Source organism: Oncorhynchus masou, chromosome 5, assembly GCF_036934945.1.
Source record: "Oncorhynchus masou masou isolate Uvic2021 chromosome 5, UVic_Omas_1.1, whole genome shotgun sequence".
NCBI lineage: Eukaryota > Metazoa > Chordata > Actinopteri > Salmoniformes > Salmonidae > Oncorhynchus > Oncorhynchus masou.
In genome coordinates, this window is record NC_088216.1 from 37,025,653 (window position 1) to 37,050,715 (window position 25,063).

At 43.6% G+C, this 25,063-nt stretch overlaps 1 protein-coding gene across 2 annotated transcripts in view; it reads left to right on the plus strand.

Annotated features, from left to right (window-relative positions):
• The window catches only part of raly (RALY heterogeneous nuclear ribonucleoprotein), a 163,004-nt gene that overhangs the window by 75,495 nt on the left and 62,446 nt on the right, over positions 1-25,063 (plus strand). Inside the window, exon 3 of one of the 2 annotated variants that reach the window (XM_064955296.1) lies at positions 21,567-21,845. The exons of the other annotated variant lie outside the window; for it this stretch is intronic. Within the exon in view, the coding sequence (XP_064811368.1) occupies positions 21,590-21,845 (256 nt within the window). The 5' untranslated portion in view covers positions 21,567-21,589. The remainder of the gene's footprint in view (positions 1-21,566; positions 21,846-25,063) is intronic. 2 annotated transcript variants of the gene reach the window in all.

Sequence of the window (25,063 nt, forward strand, 5' to 3'; positions counted from 1 at the left end):
CTTTGGGCATGACAAAAGTAATTTTCCCAACAATTGTTTACAGACAGATTATTTCACGTATAATTCACTGTATCACAATTCCAGTGGGTCAGAAGTTTACATACACTAAGTTGACTGTGCCTGATAGGTTAATTGACATAATTTGAGTGAATTGGAGGTGTACCTGTAAATGTTTTTCAAGGCCTACCTTCAAACTCAATGCCTCTTTGCTTGACATCATGTGAAAATCAAAATAAATCAGAAAGACCTCATAAAATAAATTGTAGACCTCCACAAGTCTGGTTCATCCTTGGGAACAATCTCCAAACGGCTGAAAGTACCACGTTCATATGTACAAACAATAATACGCAACTATAAACAACATGGGACCACGCAGCCGTCATAATGCTCAGGAAGGAGACGTGTTCTGTCTCCTAGAGAGGAAGGTCCTTTGGTGCGAAAAGTTCAAATCAATTCCAGAACAACAGCAAAGGACCTTGTGAAGATGCTGACGGAAACAGGTACAAAAGTATCTATATCCACAGTTAAACGAGTCCTATATCGACATAACCTGAAAGGCCGCTCAGCAAGGAAGAAGCCACTGCCCCAAAACTGCCATAAAAAACAGACTACAGTTTGCAACTGCACATGGGGACAAAGATCGTACTTTTTGGAGAAATGTCATCTGGTCTGATGAAACAAAAATAGAACTGTTTCGCCATAATTACCATATGTTTATAGGAAAAAGGGGGAGGTGTGCAAGCCGAAGAACATCATCCCAACCGTGAAGCAGGGGGGTGGCAACATCATGTTGTGGGGGTGCTTTGCTGCAGGAGGGACTGGTGTACTTCACAAAATAGATGACATCATGAAGCAACATCTCAAGACAGTCAAGAAGTTAAAACTTGGTCACAAATGGGTCTTCCAAATGGACAATGACCCCAAGCATACTTCCAAAGTTGTGGCAAAATGGCTTAAGGACAACAAAGTCAAAGGTATTGGAGTGGCCATCACAAAGCCCTGACCTCAATCCTATAGAATATTTGTGGGCAGAATTGAAAAAGCATGTGCGAGCAAGGAGGCCTTACAAACCTGATTCAGTTACACCAGCTCTGTTAGGAGGATTGGGCCAAAATTCACCCAATTTATTATGGGAAGCTTGTGGAAGGCTACCCAAAACATTTGAAACAAGATAAACAATTTAAAGGCAATGCTACCAAATATTAATTGAGTGTATGTAAACTTCTGACCCACTGGGAATGTGATGAAAGAACTAAAACATTCTCTACTATTATTCTGACATTTCACGTTCTTAAAATTAAGTGGTGATCCTAACTGACTTAAGACAGGGAATTTTTATCAAATGATAGGAAATTGTTAAACGTCAGGAATTGTGAAAAACTGAGTTTAAATGTAATTTGCCTCTATGTAATCTTCCGACTTCAACTGTATGTGGCAGGGTCTACAGAAAATCACGGATTACAAAGGGAAAACCAGCCACGTTGTGGATACCAATGACTTGCTCCCGGACAAGCTAAACACCTTCTTCACCCGTTTTGAGGATAACACAGTGCCAACGACACGGCCCACTCCCAAGGACTGTGGGCTCTCGTTCTCCGTGGCCAACGTGAGTAAGACAATTAAGTGCGTTAACCCTCGCAAAGCTGCCGTCCGCAGAGCATGCGAAGACCAGCTGGCTGGAGTGTTTATGGACATATTCAATCTCTCCCTATCCCAGTCTGCTGTCCCCACCTGCTTCAAGATGTCCTCCATAGTTCCTGTACCCAAGAATGCAAATGTAACTGAACTAAATGACCATCGCTGCGAAGCTCTCACTTCTGTTTTCATGAAGTGCTTTGAGAGGCTAGTTAAGGATCATATCACCTTCACCTTACCTGACACCCTAGATCCACAGATGATGCAATCGCACTGCACACTTCCGTGTCCCATCGGAACAAAAGGAATACCTATCTAAGAATGCTGTTCATTGACTATAGCTCAGCATTCAACACCATAGTACCCTCCAAGCTCATCATCAAGCTTGGGGCCTTGGTTCTGAACCCCACCCTATGCAACTGGGTCCTGGACTTCCTGACGGGCAATCCCCAGTCACTGAAGGCAGGAAACAACACCTCCACTATGCTGATCCTCAACACAGGGGCCCCACAAGGGTGGGTGCTCAGCTCCCTCTTGTACTCCTTGTTCACCCATGACTGCATGGCCACGCATGCCTCTCACTCAATCATCAAGTTTGCAGATGACACAACAGTAGTAGGCCTGATTACCAACAATGTCAAGAGCCTACTTGGAGGATGTGAGGTCCCTGGGAGTGATGCCAGGAAAATAACCTCTCCCTCAACGTCAACAAAATGAAGGAGCTGATCGTGGACTTCAGGAGACAGTAGAGGGAGATTGCCCCTATCCACATCGACAAAACCGCAGTGGAGAAGGTGAAAAGCTACAAGTTCCTCGGAGTATACATCACTAACAATCAGAAATGGTCCAACCACACAGAAAGTGTGGTGAAGAAGGTGCAACACCACTTCTTCAACCTCCGGGAGCTGAAGAAACTTGTCTTGGCCCCTAAGCCCATCACAGACTTTTTCAGACGCACATTTATAAGCATCCTATCGGGATATATCACCGACTGGTACGGCATCTGCAATGCCCGCAACTGTAGGGCTCTCCAGGGGGTGGTGCGGTCTGCCCAACGCATCACTGTGGGCACGCTGCCTGCACTCCAGGACACCTACAGCAGCCGATGTCACAGGAAGGCCAAAAAGATCATCAAGGACATCAACCACCCAAGCCATAGCCTGTTCACCTTGCTATCATCCAGAAGGCGAAGTCAGTATAAGTGCATCAAAGCTATGACCGAGAGACTGAAAACAGCTTATATCTCAAGCCCATCAGTCTGTTAAATAGCCATCACTAGACGGCTACCACCCTGTTACTCAACCCTGCACTGTAGAGGCGGCTGCCCTATGTACATAGACAAGGATTCACTGGTCACTTTAATTAATAATGTTTACATACTGCTTTACTCATTTCATTTGTATATAATGTATTTTACTGTATTTTAGTCAATGCCATTCTGGCATTTTTCATCCTAATATTTATATATGTTTTAATTCCATTCATTTACTTTTAGATTTGTGTGTATTGTTAGATACTACTGCACTTTTGGAGCTCCATCCGCAATAACATCTGCTAAATTTGTGTGTGACCAATAAAATGTGATTTGATTTGTTTTGCTGTTGACCCTACTCATATTTCCTAGACAATACTGTATATACACACACTACATTGGCACTCCCCCACACACACACACACACACACACACACACACACACACACACACACACACACACACACACACACACACACACACACACACACACACACACACACACACACACACACACACACACACACACACACACTTTTACACTCATAATTAGCTGCTGCTACACTGTACTTTATTTTACTCTTATTATTAACTATCCTGACGCCTAGTCACTTTACGCTGCCTTCAGGTACATATCTACCTCAAATACCTTGTACCGCTGCAGATTGTTGTGGTACTGGTTTCCCTGTATATACAGTGCCTTGCGAAAGTATTCGGCCCCCTTGAACTTTGTGACCTTTTGCCACATTTCAGGCTTCAAACATAAAGATATAAAACTGTATTTTTTTGTGAAGAATCAACAACAAGTGGGACACAATCATGAAGTGGAACGACATTTATTGGATATTTCAAACTTTTTTAACAAATCAAAAACTGAAAAATTGGGCGGATGGTAAAATTATTCAGCCCCTTTACTTTCAGTGCAGCAAACTCTCTCCAGAAGTTCAGTGAGGATCTCTGAATGATCCAATGTTGACCTAAATGACTAATGATGATAAATACAATCCACCTGTGTATAATCAAGTCTCCGTATAAATGCACCTGCACTGTGATAGTCTCAGAGGTCCGTTAAAAGCGCAGAAAGCATCATGAAGAACAAGGAAATAGCCCACTCAATTTACCTTACCTTATCTTATCCCCATACTGTTTTTATTTATTTACTTTTCTGCTCTTTTGCACACCAGTATCTCTACTTGCACATGATCATCTGATCATGTGTCACTCCAGTGTTAATCTGCTAAATTGTAATTATTCGCCTACATCCGTATGCCTTTTGCACACAATGTACTGTATATAGACTCTTTTTTTTCTACTGTGTTATTGACTTGTTTATTGTTTACTCCATGTGTAACTCTGTGTTGTTGTCTGTTCACACTGCTATGCTTTATCTTGGCCAGGTCGCAGTTGTAAATGAGAACATGTTCTCAACTAGCCTACCTGGTTAAATAAAGGTGAAAAAGGTCTCATAAGCAAGTATTTCAAGGTAAAGTCTAAACCAGATGTATTCGGTACATATGACAAATACAATTTAATTTGATTGATTTGAATGTCTTTTCTATGGCTGTACCATAGCCAATATTCCAACAGAACCTTAAGGTAGGCACAGATTTATCCCAAAACCAGTACTGTATCTAGAACAGTAGCTCCCAAACTGTGGGGCGTGAGGTGTCAGCAGGACTTTAAATGGTTTTAAACTTACTCTTGAAAGTTGTAATAGTAGAATGCACAAGGTGCAATTTCGAAATTGGGTAGTGTATCATCAGTATCTCTTGTCATGTTAGTCACACCTTAGAGAGCTATTTATAACTTGTCAGAAATGTCTAGATAAATTAGCTCATGTCAGCTGTTTTTTTATTTCGTTTTTTTTAGACCATATACAGTATATTGTTGAATTTTATTTTGTCACTCAAATATCACATGAATACTCATTAGACATGGCAAAATGTATAGAATTGCAAGAAAAGTACCTTTAAAACAAAATAATTTTCTTTGCACCACATGGCAAAGTGTGTCGAATTACAGGAAATAAGATTGAAACCTGCAAAATTCTCTACGCCAACAAGAGGGGTGTGAACAGTTTGTATCATGAACAGTGCTTGTGCCCATAGAAATAGACTTGGCGTGTGCCAATATTGGAAGGGGGGCCCCGAGTGAAAACATTTGGGAACCCCTGATCTAGAACACTCTGTCATAAAGCATTAGTACCATTTCAATGGTAATTAAAAATGCTAATTAAAAAGAGCATGAAATTCAGGGTATGGATTACCCTTAGTCTGTGTTTAAGAAATTACAAAGTGAATTTCAAACTGTTTAATGCATCCTCATACTTAACTTTGAGCTGCAGATACTGAAAAACGTCCTCCGCTTAATAAATCCACTTAGGGTCTTTGTCTTGTCAAATCAAGCAAAAACATCCCAGAGAAGACCTCTGATTCACTGAGAGAGATATTTAAAGATCCCTCAGCCAATGGATGTGCAAGGGACCGAGCACCCAGCCTTGTGATGCCGCCTTCCCATTCATTATCACCCAGTACTCCCAGCCGCCTCAATCATTTTGCTCTCCTCCTATTGTTTCCTGGTGATGAACGAGCAACAGAGGCTCTAATCTATCTGCAGGGCAGCTCCATTTATCCACGCGGCTGAAAAATAGATGGTATATGAAGTGTAATTTGGTGCCATTGCCCAGCCCTGTCCCTGTGGATGTGTCAGTGCCGGTTTGATTAAATCCCCTTTATAGGAAATCAATACTTTCTTCATTAGGCCTCTCCATTCAACAATCCAGCCTTCTTCATAAACATCAAACCCATGTGGGTAAAATGGAGAAGAGAAATGAGTGGAATCAGCCACTCCTATTCACTCTGGCTTTCTCCCTCTTCCCCTATTCCCTCAGTCATAACCACCCCCGTCCTCATTCCCCTCTCATTGTTCCCACGCTACTGGAGTGGAGTAAGCAGGCTCAGAGAAGATCAATAGCAGAAATGCTAATGCTCACCAGAGAAAAGGTCTCAGAGAGGGCCTTGTAAAGGCCTGTAAACCATACACTCTTAGAAAAAGGGTTCTTTGTCAGTGCCCATAGGTGAACCCTTTTGGGTTCCATGTAGAACCCTTTGTGTAACCAAAAAGGGTTCTGCAAAGGGTTATCCTATGTGGACAGCCGAAGAACCCTTTTAGGTTCTTGATAGCACCTTTTTTGCTAAGAGTGTACTAATGAACAAGGAAGAAGCCTTTGAGAAATATTGCAACCAAACAGCAAATCCCAGCCAAGTGGATAGATCAGAGCAGAGGAACAAATATCACATTAGGTAGCATTGACATTCAATACAGTCAAATTATTTTGGGAACAGCTGGTCAGCGAGCCAGTTAATTTTCCTATGTTCTTTGGACAGGGGACTTGAGTCGAATCATTTTAAATGCCGGGAGGGCGTATGACATTTTTTATTTATCCTCCCTTGCTGATAAAGAGACGGCTAGCTCTGGCAACGCTTCCGCCAGGGCTATTTTAATGTTTGCAAGTGTCACCTGCTGTCAATTTAAATTTGAGGAGAGAAGCTCCCTGGAGGCTAATTTACTGTTGCAGTGGCTACGCGCTAGCGAATGGCAGCACCCATGCCTGGTGCCTTCCCGTCACTCTCTATCTCCCCCACATAATCTCTTCCTTCATTCCTTCATCCCCTTATGGTGAAATGTTCTACTTTTGCCGATTGCATTGAAACTTCAGCCACCTACTGTATAGCCTGCCAAAAAAATGCCTGGTTACACCAACCACCAACCACCAACCCCCCATTTATCATCCCTTGTTATCCTGAAAGTGGTGTGAAACAGGATATCACATATCACCGAGGCCCTAATTTCAAATCAAATCAAATTGTATTGGTCACATACACACATTTAGTAGATGGTTATCAAAATGCTTGTGTTCCTAGCTCCAACAGTGCAGTAGTATCTAACAATTCACAACAACACACACATCTAAAGGAAAAAGAATGGAATTAAGAAATATCAAAATATTAGATTGAGCAATGTCGGAGTGGCATTGACTTAACTTCAGTAGAATAAATACAGTATATTGATATGAAATTAGTAAAGCAGTATGTAAACATTAAAGTGACAAGTGTTCCATTATTAAAGTGGCCAGTGATTCCAAGTATATAGGGTAGCAGCCTCTAAGGTGCAGGGTTGAATAACCGGGTGAAAGCCGGCTAGTGATGGCTATTTAACAATCTGACGGTCTTAAGGTAGAAGCTGTTTTTCAGTCTCTCGGTCCCAGCTTTGATGCACCTGTACTGACTTCGCCTTCTGAATGATAGCGTGGTGAACAGGCCGTGGCTTGGGGTGTTGATGTCCTTGATGACCTTTTTACGCCTTCTTGTGACATCGGGTGCTGTAGGTGTCCTGGTAGACCCTTTTGGAGAGCCCTGTGTTTGCCAGCTGTGCAGTTGCCGTACCAGGTAGTGTTACAGCCTGACAGGATGCTCTAAATTGTGCATCTGTAAAAGTTTGTGAGGGTTTTAGGGGCCAAGCCAAATTTCTTCAGCCTCCTGGGGATGATGAGGCGCTGTTGCGCCTTCTTCACCACACTGTCTGTGTGGGTGGACCATTTCAGTTTGTCAGTGATGTGTACGCCGAGGAACTTAAAGCTTTCCACCTTCTCCACTGCGGTTCCGTTGATGTGGATAGGGAGGTGCTCACTCTGCTCTTTCCTGAAGTCCATGATCAGCTCCTTTTTTGTTGATGTTCAGTGAGAGGTTATTTTCCTGGCACCACACTCCCAGGGACCTCACCTCTTCCCTGTAGACTGTCTCGTCATTGTTGATAATCAGGCCTACTACTGTTGTGTCATCTACAAACTTAATGATTGAGTTGGAGGCGTGCGTGGCCATTACAGTCATGGGTGAACAGGGAATACAGGAGGAGGCTGAGCACGCACCCTTGTGTGGCCCCTGTGTTGAGGATCAGAGAAAAGGAGATGGTGTTTCCTATCTTCACCACCTGGGGCCAGCCCGTCAGGATGTCCAGGATCCAGTTACACAGGGTGGGGTTCAGACCCAGGGCCCCAAGCTTATTGATGAGCATGGAGGGTACAATGGTGTTGAATACTGAACTATAGTCAGTCAATGAAGAGCATTCTTACATAGGTATTCCTCTTGTCCAGATGGGTTAGGGCAGTGTGCACTGCGATGGCAATTACACCGTCTGTGGATCTATTGGGGCGGTAAGCAAATTTATGTGGGTCTAGGGCCGGGAGCCTTGCGAGGGTTAACACGCTTAAATGTCTGACTCACGGTCGGCCATGGAGAAGGAGAACCCACAGTCCTTGGTAGCGGGCCGCATCAGTGGCAGTGTGTGATCCTCAAAGCGGGCAAAGAAGGTGTTTAGCTTGTCCGGAAGCAAGACGTCGATGTTCGCGACGTGGCTGGTTTCCCCTTTGTAGTCTGTGATTGTCTGCCAGAGACGTCTCGTTTCTGAGCCGTTGAATTGCAACCCCACATTGTCTCTGTATTGACGTTTTCCCTGTTTGACTGCCTGACGTATTGCACAAATGCTGCCATCTATCCACGGTTTCTGGTTTGAGTAGGTTTAATAGTCACAGTGGGTACAGCATCTCCTGTACAACTCAGTCACCATATCCGTGTATTTGTCGATATTATACTCAGAGGCTACCCAGAACGTATCCCGGGTAACAAACCCTTGTTGGTGATTGCTTGAATTGATAAGTACTGACCCATTTCACAAGGTGACCTCTTAACACACCTACAGGGAGCTCCAAAAGTTTTTAGGACAGTGACACATTTTGTTGTTGTTTTGGCTCCGTACTCCAGCACTTTGGAATAATGATGAGTGAGAAAGTTAGAAGCTCAAGGTTAGCATTTTGGGGGGATATGATATTTATGCCTCTAACTTTCTCACTCATCAACATTCATGGTAGTATCCACTTTAATGTAGAAGTGTTTAGAAACCTATTCTTATTTAGAATAAAAGTGACTCCAAAATGATACAATACATTATTTACCATTCATTTCTATTGGGCACAAAATTATCTGAAACAATTATCTAAAACAATCACCAAATGCCTCCAACAAAGTTGTAGAATTCCAAGCTTGATGTAGTCCTTGCGTGCTGTGAATATGGTATCAACTTTTTACTACTTTAATACACATACTGTACAAGTGAATTTGTCCCCCTTCCTTTGGTCACCTAGAATGTACAAAAAGTGCTGTAATTTCTAAACGGTTCACCCAATGTGGATGAAAATACCCTGAAATTTAAAGTTCTGGTGTACTGTGTGAAATCAACAACAAACGTGTCACTGTCCCAACACATTTGGAGCTCACTGTATGTTCATTTGAAAATGTAATTTTAAAATAGATGCCTCTTATAACATGAAGGGTAAATTGACCTGCACTAACACGTCTTGCTGGCTATTCCTGTGTGGAGTGGGTTGAACCACAGGTAGAGACTCTGGCCTATCTAAAGTGCATGCCTGCAATGCATGATGAAATCAAGATGTTGAGTGTGTTACTGGGGTTTTTGTATGTTGCTCTAGCAGGCCTCTTCTAGCACACAGGTCTGTGTGTGGCCGCTACTCCTACTGCCCACCTCACACCACCACACACACCACCCTTACTGCCTAACACACACCACACACACCACCCCTACTGCCTGACACACACCTCCCCTACTGCCTGACACATCACACTACCACCCCTACTGCCTGACACACACCTCCCCTACTGCCTGACACATCACACTACCACCCCTACTGCCTGACACACACCTCCCCTACTGCCTGACACACACCACACACACACCACCCCTTCTGCCTGTGCTAGTAAAGGCCACACACCACTAAAGCTGGATGAACACAGATAAGCAGAAGAGAGAGAAACAGGAAAATGGCTGCAGGGACAAACTTGCTGCGAATATCAGAGATTGTGATGGAAATTAATTCTGCCAGCGAGGGAGGGCAGGCGAGGATAGTGAAGGAAATCAGTGGCAGCGGTTTTTCGGCTGTGTTAGTGGGAGGAAATGCAGTGAGGCAGCATGGCCCCTGGGCTAGCTGAAGGGCCCTTCGTACTGGAACTCAATTATGCATCAGTCTGGTGATCCATTGAACATGGTCGCAGCTATGCTAATGATTTATCAAGTTGCCCAGCTGCAGCCCCCGGCCACGGCACTGTGTCTGCGGAAAGGTCCCTCTTCCCAGGCAACATTATAAATGTATTGGTGGTTGGGAAACGTGCATCTAATTAATATTTTTGGAGGTTCGCCCAGTGCTGGTGTGAAAGAAAAGCTGGGATTTGGAATAGAATGCCTGTCAGTTTATACGTGGATAATGGCAAAAATAATTTGAACAGAATGTGTAGAAAGATGAAACGGGAATAAAACAATGCATTTTTAGACCTACTGGAATTTACGTGTGTGTTTTGAAAAGAACAGCAAACAATACTAGATTAATCCCCATGTCAGCGACATTGCAAACGTTGCTGATTTGTTTTCTAGACAAAATAAAATATTCAGTGCTACAACTGTCCTTGGAGGACAGTCAATAGATTCATGTATTGCTCAACAGTGTGTAATGTTGTTTACCTCCCTTGGTATGACCTTTTACACAGTCAACATATAGACTGTCGCTGTTGAAAACATACTAAAAGTACAGTGGTGCTGGGCTGGGCCAAAGTGTAAATGGCTGCAGGTATTAGCAATATATTTCCTGCTTGCCTGACAACGGTGGCAATGGGTGTCAGCACTTCCTATTGGCAGAAGAGAGACCCAATAACTCAAAGGAAGAAAACAATCAATACACCCCCACCTCTGTTGTTCTGCTGGCGGTTTCACAACAGAATATGATGGACTGTGACCTTCATGCCTGTGCCGCTCTGCTAGAGCTTGCTAATTATTGTGCAAATGATAGCGGAGAGGCCGGTAATAAGCAAGACTTCACATTCTGACAGGGAATTAGTATCTACCAGCCCCACCACCTTAGCTCTATTGTGGAAGAGAGAAAAAAAAGTGTGCTATTACACATTTATTAAGCCCTTCGCTGTTATCTCGGGAAGGACATGTACCTTCTAGGGTGACTTATATTTGTTTTTCTCAGGTGCTAAGACACTTTGGGATATATGGGGCTTTGCACTGACCTGCTTTAGTGTCATCTAAGGGTATGAACAATGATTTATATATACACTAGATGACAAACTGTTTTGAAGCCAATGTGCCTCCATATTGGTACTCCCCCACCGTTGTAAAAAAAAATGCATTTATTAATGTCTACATTTGTTTTTGCCATGTTTATTCTATTTCAGATAAAATAATGCATACTTTTAAAAATCTAAAACATTAAAAAATATATTAAAACATTTCCTTAATGTAATGGCTTTCGTCTCGTGAAGGAGAAGCGGACCAAAATACAGCGTGGTATTTATGAGACATGTTTAATGACGAATGAAAAAACGAACTATACAAAAACAACAAACGGAACGTGAAAACCTATACAGCCTATTTGGTGACAACAAACACAGAGACAGGAACAATCACCCACGAAATACTCAAAGAATATGGCTGCCTAAATATGGTTCCCAATCAGAGACAACGATAATCACCTGACTCTGATTGAGAACCGCCTCAGGCAGCCATAGACTATGCTAGACACCCCCAAGACAAAACACACCACAAAAAACCCATGTCACACCCTGGTCTGACCAAATAAATGCAGACAAACACAATATACTTCGACCAGGGCGTGACACTTAAAGTATATGTATATTTTTAAGTATTTAAGAAATACTTAAATACAATTTTAATTGAAATGCTGTAGAATTCCATTCATTTTTGTGGAGGTCTGCTCCTTCCAGGGAGTGCCAATATGGCCAACTGGTGGCTTCAAAGCATCTCATTGGCAAATGCATAGCATCCGCAATGCAGGGTATATATACATCACTGTGTACGACCTTGAAAGGAATATGAGCCTCAGATCTTGTTCCCACATTGCTTCTATGTCACGTTCTGACCTTAGTTCTTTTGTTATGTCTTTGTTTTAGTATGGTCAGGGCGTGAGTTGGGTGGGTTGTCTATGTTAGTTTTTCTATGATTTGCTATTTCTGTGTTTGGCCTGGTATGGTTCTCAATCAGAGGCAGCTGTCAATCATTGTCCCTGATTGAGAACCATATTTTGGGAGTCTGTTTTCTATTGTGTTTCGTGAGTGATTATTTTCTGTTTTCTGTTGTGTGTCTGCACCAGCCAGAACTGTTTTCAGTCGTTTCTCTTTGTTATTTTTGTTATTTCCGTGTTCATTCAAAGGAATATGGACATATACCATGCTGCACCATGGTCCTCACCTTCTTCCACCAACAACGGTGCGTACAGAATTGCCCAGCAGCCAGGAGAGCAGAGGCAGCAGGTAAAGGGAGCCAGCGCTTTGAGGGAACACGGCTGGCAAGGAAGCCCGAGAGGCAGCCTCAAAAATTTCTTGGGGGAGGGCACACGGGTAGTGTGGCTAAGTCAGGTAGCAGACCTGAGACAACTCCCCGTGCTTACCGTGGAGAGAGAGGGACCGGGCAGGCACCGTGTTATGCCCGTTTCCCCAGTGCGCAGGCATAGCCCGGTGCGGTAAATAGCAGCGCCTCGTATCGGCCGGGCTAGAGTGGGCAGGTGCCATAAAGCCGGCTCAGCGCATCTGGACTCCAGTGCATCTCCTCGGGCCGGAGTACTTTACACCAGCCCTACACATGCTGTCCCCGGTTCGTCAGCACAGCCCAGTGCGGGCTATTCCACCTCACCGCACTGGCCTGGCTACGAGGAGCATTCAGCCAGGTAGGGTTGGGCATGCTCGGTGCTCGAGAGCTCCAGTGCGCCTTCGCGGTCCGGTCTATGCCACCTCCATTCTAAGAGCAAATATTATTCATATACAGTTCTTTCGGAAAGTATTCAGACCCCTTGACTTTTTCCAAATGTTGTTAGGTTACAGCCTTATGTTACGGTTTTCTTCCGTTGAAGGAGAGGCGGACCAAAATGCAGCGTGGTTACTTGTATACATCTTTAATAAAGATGAAAACACAAACAATACAAAACAACAAACGTAACGTGAAAACCTAAACAGCCTATCTGGTGCAAACAAATGCATGCATCGCGTCCTTAGATTGGCAACCCTCGCCGCCGACCTTGGCTTAGTAACCCTAACCAAGGGCCCCACTGGACTGAGGGGCAGCTCCGGACTGAGGGACAGCTCGGGACTGAGGTAGCTCGGGACTGAGGGGTAGCTCTGTACTGAGGGGTAGCTCGGGACTGAAGGGTAGCTCGGGAGTGAGGGGAAGCTCAGGCAGGTAGATGGCTCTGGCATATCCTGGCTGGCTGGTGGTTCTGGCAGATCCTGGCTGACTGGCGGTTCCGGCAGATCCTGGCTGACTGGCGGATCCTGGCTGAATGGCGGATCCTGGCTGACTGGCGGATCCTGGCTGACTGGCGGATCTGGAAGATCCTGGCTGACTGGCGGATCCTGGCTGACTGGCGGCTATGGCGGATCCTGGCTGACTGGTGGCTCTGGCTGCTCCATGCTGACTGGCGGCTCTTGCTGCTCCATGCTGACTGGCGGCTCTGGCTGCTACATGCTGACTGGCGGCTCTGGCTGCTCCATACTGACTGATGGCTCTGGCTGCTCCATGCAGACTGGCAGCTCTGGCTGCTCCATGCAGACTGGCAGCTCTGGCTGCTCCATGCAGACTGGCAGCTCTGGCTGCTCCTTGCAGACTGGCAGCTCTGGCAGCTCTATGCAGACTGGCAGCTCTGGTAGCTCCATGCAGACTGGCAGCTCTGGCAGCTCCATGCAGACTGGCAGCTCTGGCAGTGCTGGACAGGCGGGAGACTCCGGCAGCGCTGAACAGGCGGGAGACTCCGGCAGCGCTGTAGAGAAGGAAGGCTCTGGCAGCGCTGGACAGGCGAAGCGCACTGTAGGCCTGGTGCGTGGTGCTGGCACTGGTGGTACTGGGCCGAGGACACGCACAGGAAGCCTGGTGCGGGGAGCTGCCACCGGAGGGCTGGTGCGTGGAGGTGGTACTGGATAGACCGGACCTTGCAGGCGCACTGGAGCTCTTGAGCACCGAGCCTGCCCAACCTTACCTGGCTCGATGCCCACTCTAGCCCGGCCGATACGAGGAGCTGGTATGTACCGCACCGGGCTATGCACCCGCACTGGAGACACCGTGCGCTACACAGCATAACACGGTGCCTGCCGGTCTCTCTAGCCCCCCGGTAAGCACAGGAAGTTGGCGCAGGTCTCCTACCTGGCGTCCACATACTCCCTGTGTGCACTGAGCCCAGAGTCCTTTACCATCCAATATCTCCTCCCATGTCCAGAAATCTGGATTTCGCTGCTCCTGCTGCCGCTGCCTGTCACCACGCCGCTTGGTCCTTTTGTGGTGGGGGATTCTGTTACGGTTTTCTTCCGTTGAAGGAGAGGCGGACCAAAATGCAGCGTGGTTACTTGTATACATCTTTAATAAAGATGAAAAAACACGAACAATACAAAACAACAAACGTAACGTGAAAACCTAAACAGCCTATCTGAACCACTTCAGGCAACCATAGACTTTTCTAGATAACCCCACTATACCACAATCCCAATACCTACAAAAAAAGAGACAAAAACACACCACATAATTAACCCATGTCACACCCTGGCCTGACCAAAATAATAAAGAAAACATAAAATACTAAGACCAGGGCGTGACACCTAATTCTAAAATGGATTTAAAAAATACAAATCCTCTGCAATCTACACACAATACCCCGTAATGACAAAGAAAAAACAGTTTTTTATAAATTTTTCAAATGTATAAAAAAATTTAAAACAGCTTATTTACATAAGTATTCAGACCCTTTGCTATGATCCTCGAAATTGACCTCAGGTGCATCCTGTTTCTATTGATCATCCTTGACATGTTTCTACAAATTGATTGAAGTCCACCTGTGGAAAATTCAATTGATTGGGCATGATTTCGAAAGGCACAAACCTGTCTACAGTATATAAAGTCTCAAAGTTGACAGTGCATGTCAGAGCAAAAACCAAGCCATGAGGTCGAAGGAATCATCCGTAGAGCTCCGAGACAGGATTGTGTCAACGCACAGATCTGGGGAAGGGTACCAAAACATTTCTGCAGCATTGAAGGTCCCCAAGAAAACAGTGGCCTCCATCATTCTTAAATTGAAAACATTTGGAACCACCAAGACCCTTTTTAGAGCTGGCCGCCCGGCCAAACTGAGCAATCAGGGGAGAAGGGCATTGGTCAGGGAGGTGACCAAGAACCCGATGGTCACTCTGACAGAACTCTAGAGTTCCTCTGTGGAGATTGGAGAACCTTCCAGAAGGACAACCATCTCTGCTGCACTCCACCAGTCAGGCCTTTATGGTAGAGTGGCCAGACGGAAGCCACTCCTCAGTAAAAGGCACATGACAGCCCGCTTGGAGTTTGCCAAATTGCACCTAAAGAGTCTCAGACCATGAGAAACAAGATTCTCAGGTCTTATAAAATATTTATAAAGATTGAACTCTTTGCCCTGAATGCCAAGCATCATGTCTGGAGGAAACCTCACTCCATTCCTACAGTGAAGCATGGTGGTGGCAGCGTCATGCTTTGTGTACGTTTTCAGTGGCAGGGACTGGGAGAAGTCAGGATTGAGGCAAAAAAAGTACAGCAAAGCTTCTGAGAGCTCAGGACCTCAGACTGGGGCAAAGGTTTACCTTCCAACAGGACAACGACCATACGCATACAGCCACGACAGCGCAGGAGTGGCTTTGGAACAAGTCTCTGAATGTCCTTGAGTGGCAGAGCCAGAGTCCATTCTTGAACCCAATCAAATATCTCTGGGGAGACCGGAAAATAGCTGTGCAGCAACGCTCCCCATCCAACATGACAGAGCTTGAGAAGAATGGAAGAATGGAAGAAACTCCCCAAATACAGGTGTGCCAAGCTTGTAGCGTCATACCCAAGAAGACTTGACGCTGTAATTGCTGCAAAAGGTGCTACAACAAAGTACTGAGAAAATGTATTACATGACGGCCATAGGTTGCACACAATTGGCCCAGCGTCGTCCGGGTAAGGGGATTGGCCGTCATTGTAAAATAAGAATTAGTTCTTAACTGACTTGCCTAGTTAAATAAAGGTTAAATTAAAAAAATATTTAAAAAGTAAAGGGTCTGAAGAAAAAAATATTTAATCAATTTTAGAATAAGGCCGTAACGTAACAGACATTGCCTCCCAGAGCTCTCCACACAGACACACAGCAGCTTCACACTGTTCTGTTCAATAGAATCAACTTTAGTCCTTTCAACTCTTGTCTTTAAAGTCCTTTTTTGTTCTTTTACACACTCAATTTATATACTGTAGAATTCTGAATCTCTCAAAATGCAACGCCTATAGTCAGAGTGCGAATTACACCACGGCATGGGGGGGTCTCTATATTTAAAAAATTATGAGCCTATTAGTAAACACGGTATTTAAACGGTAAAAATGAATGACCTTTTAATGTGTCACACAACATTTCATTATTTTTTCATCTGATTGTCAAACAAATCACTTCAGAAAGTAGGCTTCCTGTGCATGTTCATCCACTCCAAAATAATTCCAGCATCCAAACGGCATGTATACTCGCGTCATTGGATTAATGGAAATAGACTTCTATTTACAAAACACCAAAAAGTGTGCCCACTGACATTCAGCGATTTCCATTGATTAGGCCTACATTAATTGATGCATCTTTCTGGCAAATGTTTTTCAAAATTGCAGCCTGAAAAGTCAGAAAACCTGAAATGTGGCTGAAACTGTCCTAGTTAAAATAGGATGGTCACATGTATAAGGGCACAACGTGAGACCCAAATGCAGGCACAGGAGCAGATGGTTGAGCTCCGATATTTATTATAACAAAGGGAGTAGGCAAAGGCAGGTCGGGGACAGGCAAGAGTTCATAAACCAGGTCAGAGTCCAAACAGTACCAGGTGATAGGAAGTCTCGAGGTCAGGCCAGGCATGGATCAGAAACCAGATTTGAGTCCAGAACAGTACAAGGGGATAGGCAGGCTGGTAGTCAGAACAGGAGTGGTCAGGCAGGCGGGTTCAGAGTCAGGACAGGCAACGGTCGAAACCAGGAGGACTATCACAAGGACAGGTGAACCAGATCACGGTGTGACAAGATGATAAACTTATTAGACTAGGCTACAATGTGTATTACCATGAGCTTCAAAAAGGCCTACCGGTAGCCAGTGACATTGTGGTAAAAAAAATGGTTGGTGAACTGATTCCCGGGCGCGGTAAAAAAAAAGGTAATGTATAAGGTAATTCTCCCTATACTTTCAATGCATTTTTCTGAAAAAGTTGGTTAAACAGCATTTACTTGTGTTTACCCTCCACTAGGCCTACACCGCCGGTAGCCTACCCTCTCAACCGAGGCAATTTTACACACATGAACACATGCAGAACAGGTAGCCTACGTTCAATATAATACATGAGTTGAATCAAAACATGTTTTACACATTGGTTCATGAGTTGTCCATAATTCATGAGTTAATGCTTGGAGTCTTCACAGATTGTGTGACATAAAACAATACTTTTCCTTCATTACATTAATGACATTTATGACAGTGTTATTTGTCATTAATTACAACATCGAACTAAACCCTGTATGAATCATGGATCTTGGAGATCTTGGAAAATGCACTGTATGTCAGAGTCATGTGTATAGGTGTGCAGAGAATCAAACTGAGTGTAATGGAGTTATTTAATAACAATAAACGAAACATACTCCAAACACCTAATGTAACAATAAACAAAGAGGGTACGAGGACCCGTCGCGCACCAATACAAAAACAACACAACACTGAATAACAAACAATCTCTGACAAAGACATGAGGGGAAACATAGGGTTAAATACACAACAGGTAATGAATGGGATTGAAACCAGGTGTGTAGGAAGACAAGACAAAACCAATGGAAAATGAAACATGGATCAATGATGGCTAGAAGACCGGTGACGTCGAATGCCGAGCCCCGCCCGAACAAGAAGAGGATTCGACTCCGGTAGAAGTCATGACACTGTAACTACGCCTACGTAACATGTCATTACTTTTCACCGTGAAAACAGTTTTTATGGGCACAGAAATCCAAAATAATGTAAGCCTATGTAAGCCAAAATTAAATGCTTCTAACTGAGCGTTAACCTCTTCTAGCTGAAATAGTCATCTACAGTGCATTCGGACCACTTGACTTTTCTACATTTTGTTACCTTACAGCCTTATTTTAAAATTGATTACATTGTTTTTCATCCCTTATAAATCGACACACAATACCCCATAATGACAAAGAAAACACAGGTTTGTAGAAATGTTTGTAAATGTATAAAAAACCCTAACCTGAAATATCACATTTACATAAGTATTCAGACCCTTTACTCAGTACTTTGTTGAAGCACCGTTGGCAGCGATTACAGCCTTGAGTCTTCTTGGGTATGACGCTACAAGTTGGCACACCTGTATTTGGGGAGTTTCTCCCATTGTTCTCCGCAAATCCTTTCAAGCTCTGTTAGGTTGGATGGGGATCGTCGCTGCACAGCTATTTTCAGTTCTCTCCAGAGATGTTCAATCTGGCTGGCCCACTCAAGGACATTCAGAGACTTGTCCCAAAGCCACTCCTGGGTTGTCTTGGCTTACAAATCAAATCAAATTTTAATCAAATCAAATTTTATTTGTCACATTTGGCTGTGTGCTTATGGCCGTTGTCCTGTTGGAAGGTAAACCTACCATAAAGGCCTGATTGGTGGAGTGCTGCAGAGATGGTTGTCCTTCTGGAAGGTTCTCCCATCTCCACAGAGGAACTCTGGAGCTCTGTCAGAGTGACCATCGGATCCTTGGTCACCTCCCTGACCAAGGATCTTCTTCTCTGATTGCTCAGTTTGGCCGGGCGGCCAGCTCTAGGTAGAGTCATAGTGGTTCCAAACTTCTTCAATTTAAGGATGATGGAGGCCACTGTGTCCTTGGGGACCTTCAGTGCTCTAGACATGTTTTGGTACCCTTCCCCAGATCTGTGCCTCGACACAATCCTGTCTCGGAGCTCTACGGATAATTCCTTTAACCTCATGGCTTGGTTTTTCTCTGACATGCACTCTCAACTGTGGGACCTTATATAGACAGGTGTGTGCCTTTTCGAAATCATGTCCAATCAAATGAATTTACCACAGGCGGATTCCAATCAAGTTGTAGAAACATCAAGGATAATCAATGGAAACAGGACGCACCTGAGCTCAATTTTGAGTCTCATAGCAAAGAGTCTCAATACTTATGTAAATAAGGTACTTCTAATAACCTGTTTTCACTTTGGCATTATGGAGTATTGTGTGTAGAATGATACTTATTGAAATCAATTTTAAAATAAGGCTATAACGTACCAACATTTGGTAAAAGGAAAGGGGTCTGAATACTTTCCTGAATGCACCGTACTGTCATTAAAATATAGCCTACTTGTTGGATGGATTGGATGCACATTGGTGTCTAGCTGTAGGCTAGTTGTCTCGTGATATTGTTGACCATCATCACCTGATCCAGGAAAGAAAACAAATATTGATAGAAAATAATAAAGCTAAATAAATGGTCTACTACTTCTGGCCACGGATGGCACGGAAAACACCAATAGCCTTTTCGCATGCACAGCTGACTGACAAAAGCAAACAATGATAAATGAACAGATACATCTAATGTATTGGAATTAAGGCTATTTTTTAATCAATGCAGCATGGAAAACAAATGTCAAAAATAAGGAAGTACAAAGGAAAATCTATGCTTTAAGTAGCTCAGTTGAAGCTGAAATTCAGCACTACTTAGTGGACAGAGCCGCCACATAGAAATAAATGGTTTAAACCATGATGAGAGATGGGGGTGTTAGTTTCATTTGGAAGCTTTTATTTTCATATTTACCACGGTAAAACATATTTACCACTACATCTAAAACAAACAGCAGAATGGTTAAATTAGTATTATTTAGAGACCCCCCCAAAAGTTAGACTTTGTTGTATTTAGGGGAGTTAATGTCTCATTCAGGGATCTGAGTCCCCCCTGGCTCCCCCATAATTTGCACCCTACCTAAAGTAACAGTAAAACTGACAGTACTGGGTGACTCTTGGAACTTAGTTTTCAAATAACTGTGTCTGCAAACCCACTGTGCACAGATGTCAATTTAATGTCTATTACACACGTTGGTTCAACATAATTTCATTGAAATGACGTGGAAACAACATGGATTCAAATAGTGTGTGCCATGTTTTATTTCACCTTTATTTAACCAGGTAGGCTAGTTGTGAACATGTTCTCATTTACAACTGCGACCTGGCCAAGATAAAGCAAAGCAGTGTGACACAAACAACAACACAGAGTTTACACATGGAATAAACAGACATACAGTCAATAACACAATAGAGAAAAAAAGTCTATATACAGTGTGTGCACATGAGGTAAGATAAGGGAGGTACGGCAATAAATAGGCCATAGTGGCAAAATAATTACAATTTAGCAATTAAACACTGAAGTGATAGATGTGTAGAAGATACTGGGGTGCAAAGAAGCAAAAAAAACATTATGGGGATGAGGTAGTTGGATGGGCTATTTACAGATGGGCTGTGTACAGGTGCAGTGATCTGTGAGATGCTCTGACAGCTGGAGCTTAAAGTTAGGGAGGGAGATATGGGTCTCCAGCTTAAGTATTTTTTGCAATTCGTACCAGTCATTGGCAGCAGAGAATTGGAAGGAAAGGCGGCCAAATGAGGAATTGGCTTTGAGCGTGACCAGTGAAACATACCTGTTGGAGAGCGTGCTACGGCTGGGTGCTGCTATGGTGACCAGTGAGCTGAGATAAGGTGGGGCTTTCCCTAGCAAAGACTTATAGATGACCTGGAGCCAGTGGGTTTGGTGACGAATATGAAGCGAGGGCCAGCCAACGAGAGCATACATGTCGCAGTGGTGGGTAGTATATGGGGCTTTGGTGACGAAACGGATGGCACTGTGGTAGACTGCATCCAGTTTGCTGAGTAGTGTTGGAGGCTATTTTGTAAATAACATCGCCAAAGTAAAGGATCGGCAGGATAGTCAGTTTTACGAGGGTATGTTTGGCAGTATGGGTGAAGGATGCTTTGTTGCGAAACAGGAAGCCAATTCTAGATTTCATTTTGGATTGGAGATGCTTAATGTGAGCCTGGAAAGAGAGTTTACAGTCTAACCAGACACCTAGGTATTTGTAGTTGTCCACATATTCTAAATCAGAACCATCCAGAGTACTGATGCAGGGCAGGCGGGCAGTGATCATTTGAAGAGCATGCATTTAGTTGCAATGGGAAGTGACAGAAGTCTGTTAAGTGATGGCAACCTTGATGTTATTTGGTTCTTTTGTCCATCATTATCGATTGTTGACAGGAATTCTGCATATCTTGTCTAGTATTTCTTTGTTAACTCATAGCACCTCATTAAACCAACGCAGTTTTGTCCTCGCAGCAAGTAGAATATCTACCACAGCAAAACATCCACCAGGGGACTTACAGTATAATTAATTGACTTCCAAAACAAACAAAAAAAAGTTGAAGAGCAACTTATCATCCAAAGAAAAGGAGCTTACAATTTTTGTTTATCATCCTTTTCCCCCCTCATCGCAGATATTTTGAGGTTCCTAACCAAGATGTCTCTGAAGGTTCAGACCAGCAACGTCACGAACAAGAACGACCCCAAGTCCATCAACTCACGCGTGTTCATCGGTAACCTCAACACAGCGGTGGTGAAGAAGATGGATGTGGAGACCATCTTCTCGAAATATGGCCGCATGCTGGGCTGCTCTGTGCACAAGGGCTACGCCTTTGTCCAGTACGCCAGCGAGAGGCATGCCAGTGGGGCTGTTATTGGGGAAAATGGACGAATGCTGGCGGGACAGACTTTGGGTGAGTCCTGTTTGGGTTCTTCTCTCATTCGTCTGAATAGTGAATACTACCCAGCTAGCACATAACGTTCTAAGAACCATATGTTTCCTAGAGTTTGGTGAGAGCGTGGTTGACCTATGGTTATGTTTGCATACAACCTTCCCACAACTTTCTGGGAATGGTGCATGATAGTTGCTTGGTTTAGGAACATTCTCAGCCAGTACTTCATTTGTAAATCGGGAGGTGCCGGAACAAAAAGTGAGCTTGAAAGGGGGGTGACCTGGAGAGCTCTGAGGTACCAGAATGCCTGAAAACAAAAATCACTTTTATAAAGAAGCATTGCATGCATATCATCTCATTTGCATAGTAGCATAGAGCAGTAGAGTAGAGGCACTTACAGAAGTTGCACACATGGAGAATATTTTTTTGTGGCCTAGGATCTGGGGAAATGTTGGCCTTGCATTTCATGCAATTCTACATAATAAAAAATGTGTCATATTTTTTATGCCGCGTTCTAAACAACTGGGAATTCGGAACTGGGAAATCTCCAACTTCAGTGCATTCAAGACAGCTGGGAACTGACAGCTCCACCTGGAAAATTTTGTTTTGAACTGTCAGTCAACTCAGAATTCCAAATTGGGAACTCGGGCCTCTTTCCAGAGCTCCAGCTTTCCGACCTGAAGTTAACTGAAGTCATGAATCGACCTAGTTTTTTCTGAGTTCCCAGTTATCTTGAAAGCACCTTAATACCGCACAAATGATCAAAATGACAGGCTACTTTGACACTGACTAACTGAGAATCTAATAATGAACCTTGTCTTGAATCCATCAATAGCCTAGGTGTGTGGAGACATGTAGGCTACAATATGAGGAGGAAATTATAGTCATAAAAATACTTTCCAGTTTCACTGACTCACCCAATGATGTGTAGCTCACTTGCTGGTGATGGCCCATGCACTCGTTCTAAAAGCCTCTCTCTTTCTTGTTTTACTTTGTAAAACAATATTTGGAAGTTGATGAAATATTTCAGTAGCCTACAGCAGACAAATTGGGGTCTTCTCTTTTCAGAAGGAGCCATTTGCCTTCCAACCTGTGTTATTCCACGATTGTATTTGAAATATTGCGAAAGGCCTGTTTTGTTTGCATGCTGTTTGTTCACGGACAGATTTTACCTGTGTTCCCGACTGTAGTCTATGCCTTGTTATTGGGCTACACTCCACAGCTCGGCTTTTTTATTTTTTAAAGAAGCTATTGATCTTCTGTGGTTAAATTATAGGCTTTGTCATGGTGTAGTAGGCTATTCTGAATTATTTAATTTCTTTTTGAACTGTAGGTCTAACTTTGGCAAATGTATTTCAATAAATCAGGGGTACTGAAGCTCCACCATAAGCATTCGGGCGGCTATGATTTCTATCAGGAAATAAATAATGAAGTGCAATGCTTGAGCAATGAGAGTCGCGGACTCATGTCAATCAGAGAGAGAGGGAGAGAGATCATAGAAAGTGAATCTCATTCTAATTCTGTGAGTGATACAGACTTGCTTCTCACACAGCCATGGCCACGTGTTGGTCTCAAACATAGGTTACAATGTTGCGCAAACAATAAGCCCGGGCCGGCCCAACCCAAATCAACTCTTAGAATATCAGGCCCAGGCTGAAAATGTACTTTTGTTTTTGAAAATTGAAAATGTTTTTTTCTTGGTGGCAGAACAATTAACGAAAAGGCAACTCAAATGAACTTTAATTGCTTTTATTATAATTTTTACTTTGCAAAAAGTTACAATAGGTACCGGATTAGGTACCGGATCCGGCCAAATATGTTCCAGAATGAAACAGTCCAAAACAGACAGGTCACAGATCCTGTTCCAGCAGGATCCAGCTCAAATTAAACACTGTTCTCAGCACATGGTAACTCTTAATAGAGAGCTTGTAATTACATTACTTTAAAATAAAATTTCCTAAAGGTTAAAACATGGTTAAATTTAATTTCCATTTTAGTATGTACCCAATGTATAATCCAGCAGCCTTGGCTACAGGTCGGCCATGTTTATTTTGGTCTTGCATCAACTACCTCTGGGAATGAGAGAGCAGAGAGAGCTTCTGGGCCGGAGCTAAGAGCAGTGGGTATATAAACCACTCTTACAGCGCTCCCTGTAGTCCTTATCAGGCCTTTGAAGAGTGGTGCTTGTTATCAGAGTATTGATCTCAATGGAACATGGAGATTAACCTCCTGGCTGTGTGGTGAGCCACAGAGGAATACCAGCGCAGACTGCACTGCACTGGGAATAATTTAACACCCTGCTACTGGTTGTCTGGTAAAGCTTCATCCCTCCCATTACACAGAGCACCAGCTGGACAGTTTCAGGGAACTAAATGTGAGTGGCGGAAAAGACCAGAAAAGTCACATTGGGCAGTATTTTGATTTGTTGTGAATTTTTATATGTTTATTTATATACATTTTTTCCTCCCAATGAGTGATTTACTGAAAAGAGATGTGTGCACTTCACTCTGAATTGGGCCTAAAGAGATTGTTATCAAATAGATATCAAATTACATATCACTCTTCTTAGCTACACATCATCTCTCATGATGCACTACTTTTGACCAGAGTCCAATGGGCATTATCCTATATAGGGAATAGGGTGCCATTTGGGAAGCAGACATACTGTTGCCTGTTGACTAGTCCACTTATGCAGGCTACACAGATTTACACATATCACCTCTGTATCACATAACACTCAGGATACAGCTTATTAACTAGCAGCTGGAAACCTCGGTTTTCATTTCAACTTTGTCCTCCAAAATTAGATCTAGGTTAATCAGCTGTGGCATGGGCTGCTGTAACCACCGGTAATGTACCCCGGCAACAGGGCCTTTGCTGCCCTTCATGCAGATATATGAGGGGCAGGCCGGGGCCAGGTGTTGACTCTGCAGGTGCCCATACCCAGCTAGCACATAACGTTCTGAGAACCATATGTTTCTTAGAACTTGGTGAGAGCGTTGTTGTCCTATGGTTATTTTGAATACAACCTTCCCACTTTCTGGAAATGGTGCAGGATAGTGCTCAGCTCATTTAATGACAAAAAACTTTACTTTAACCAAACATTTCCTAAAAGTTCAAACATGGTTACATTTAATATAAATGTTGGTAATGTTCTAGGAACGTTCTCCAACTATTCTATTGGATTTTCAGTACTTCAGCATAACGTTTCCTACAGGTTTCCTCATGGTTCTATTTAA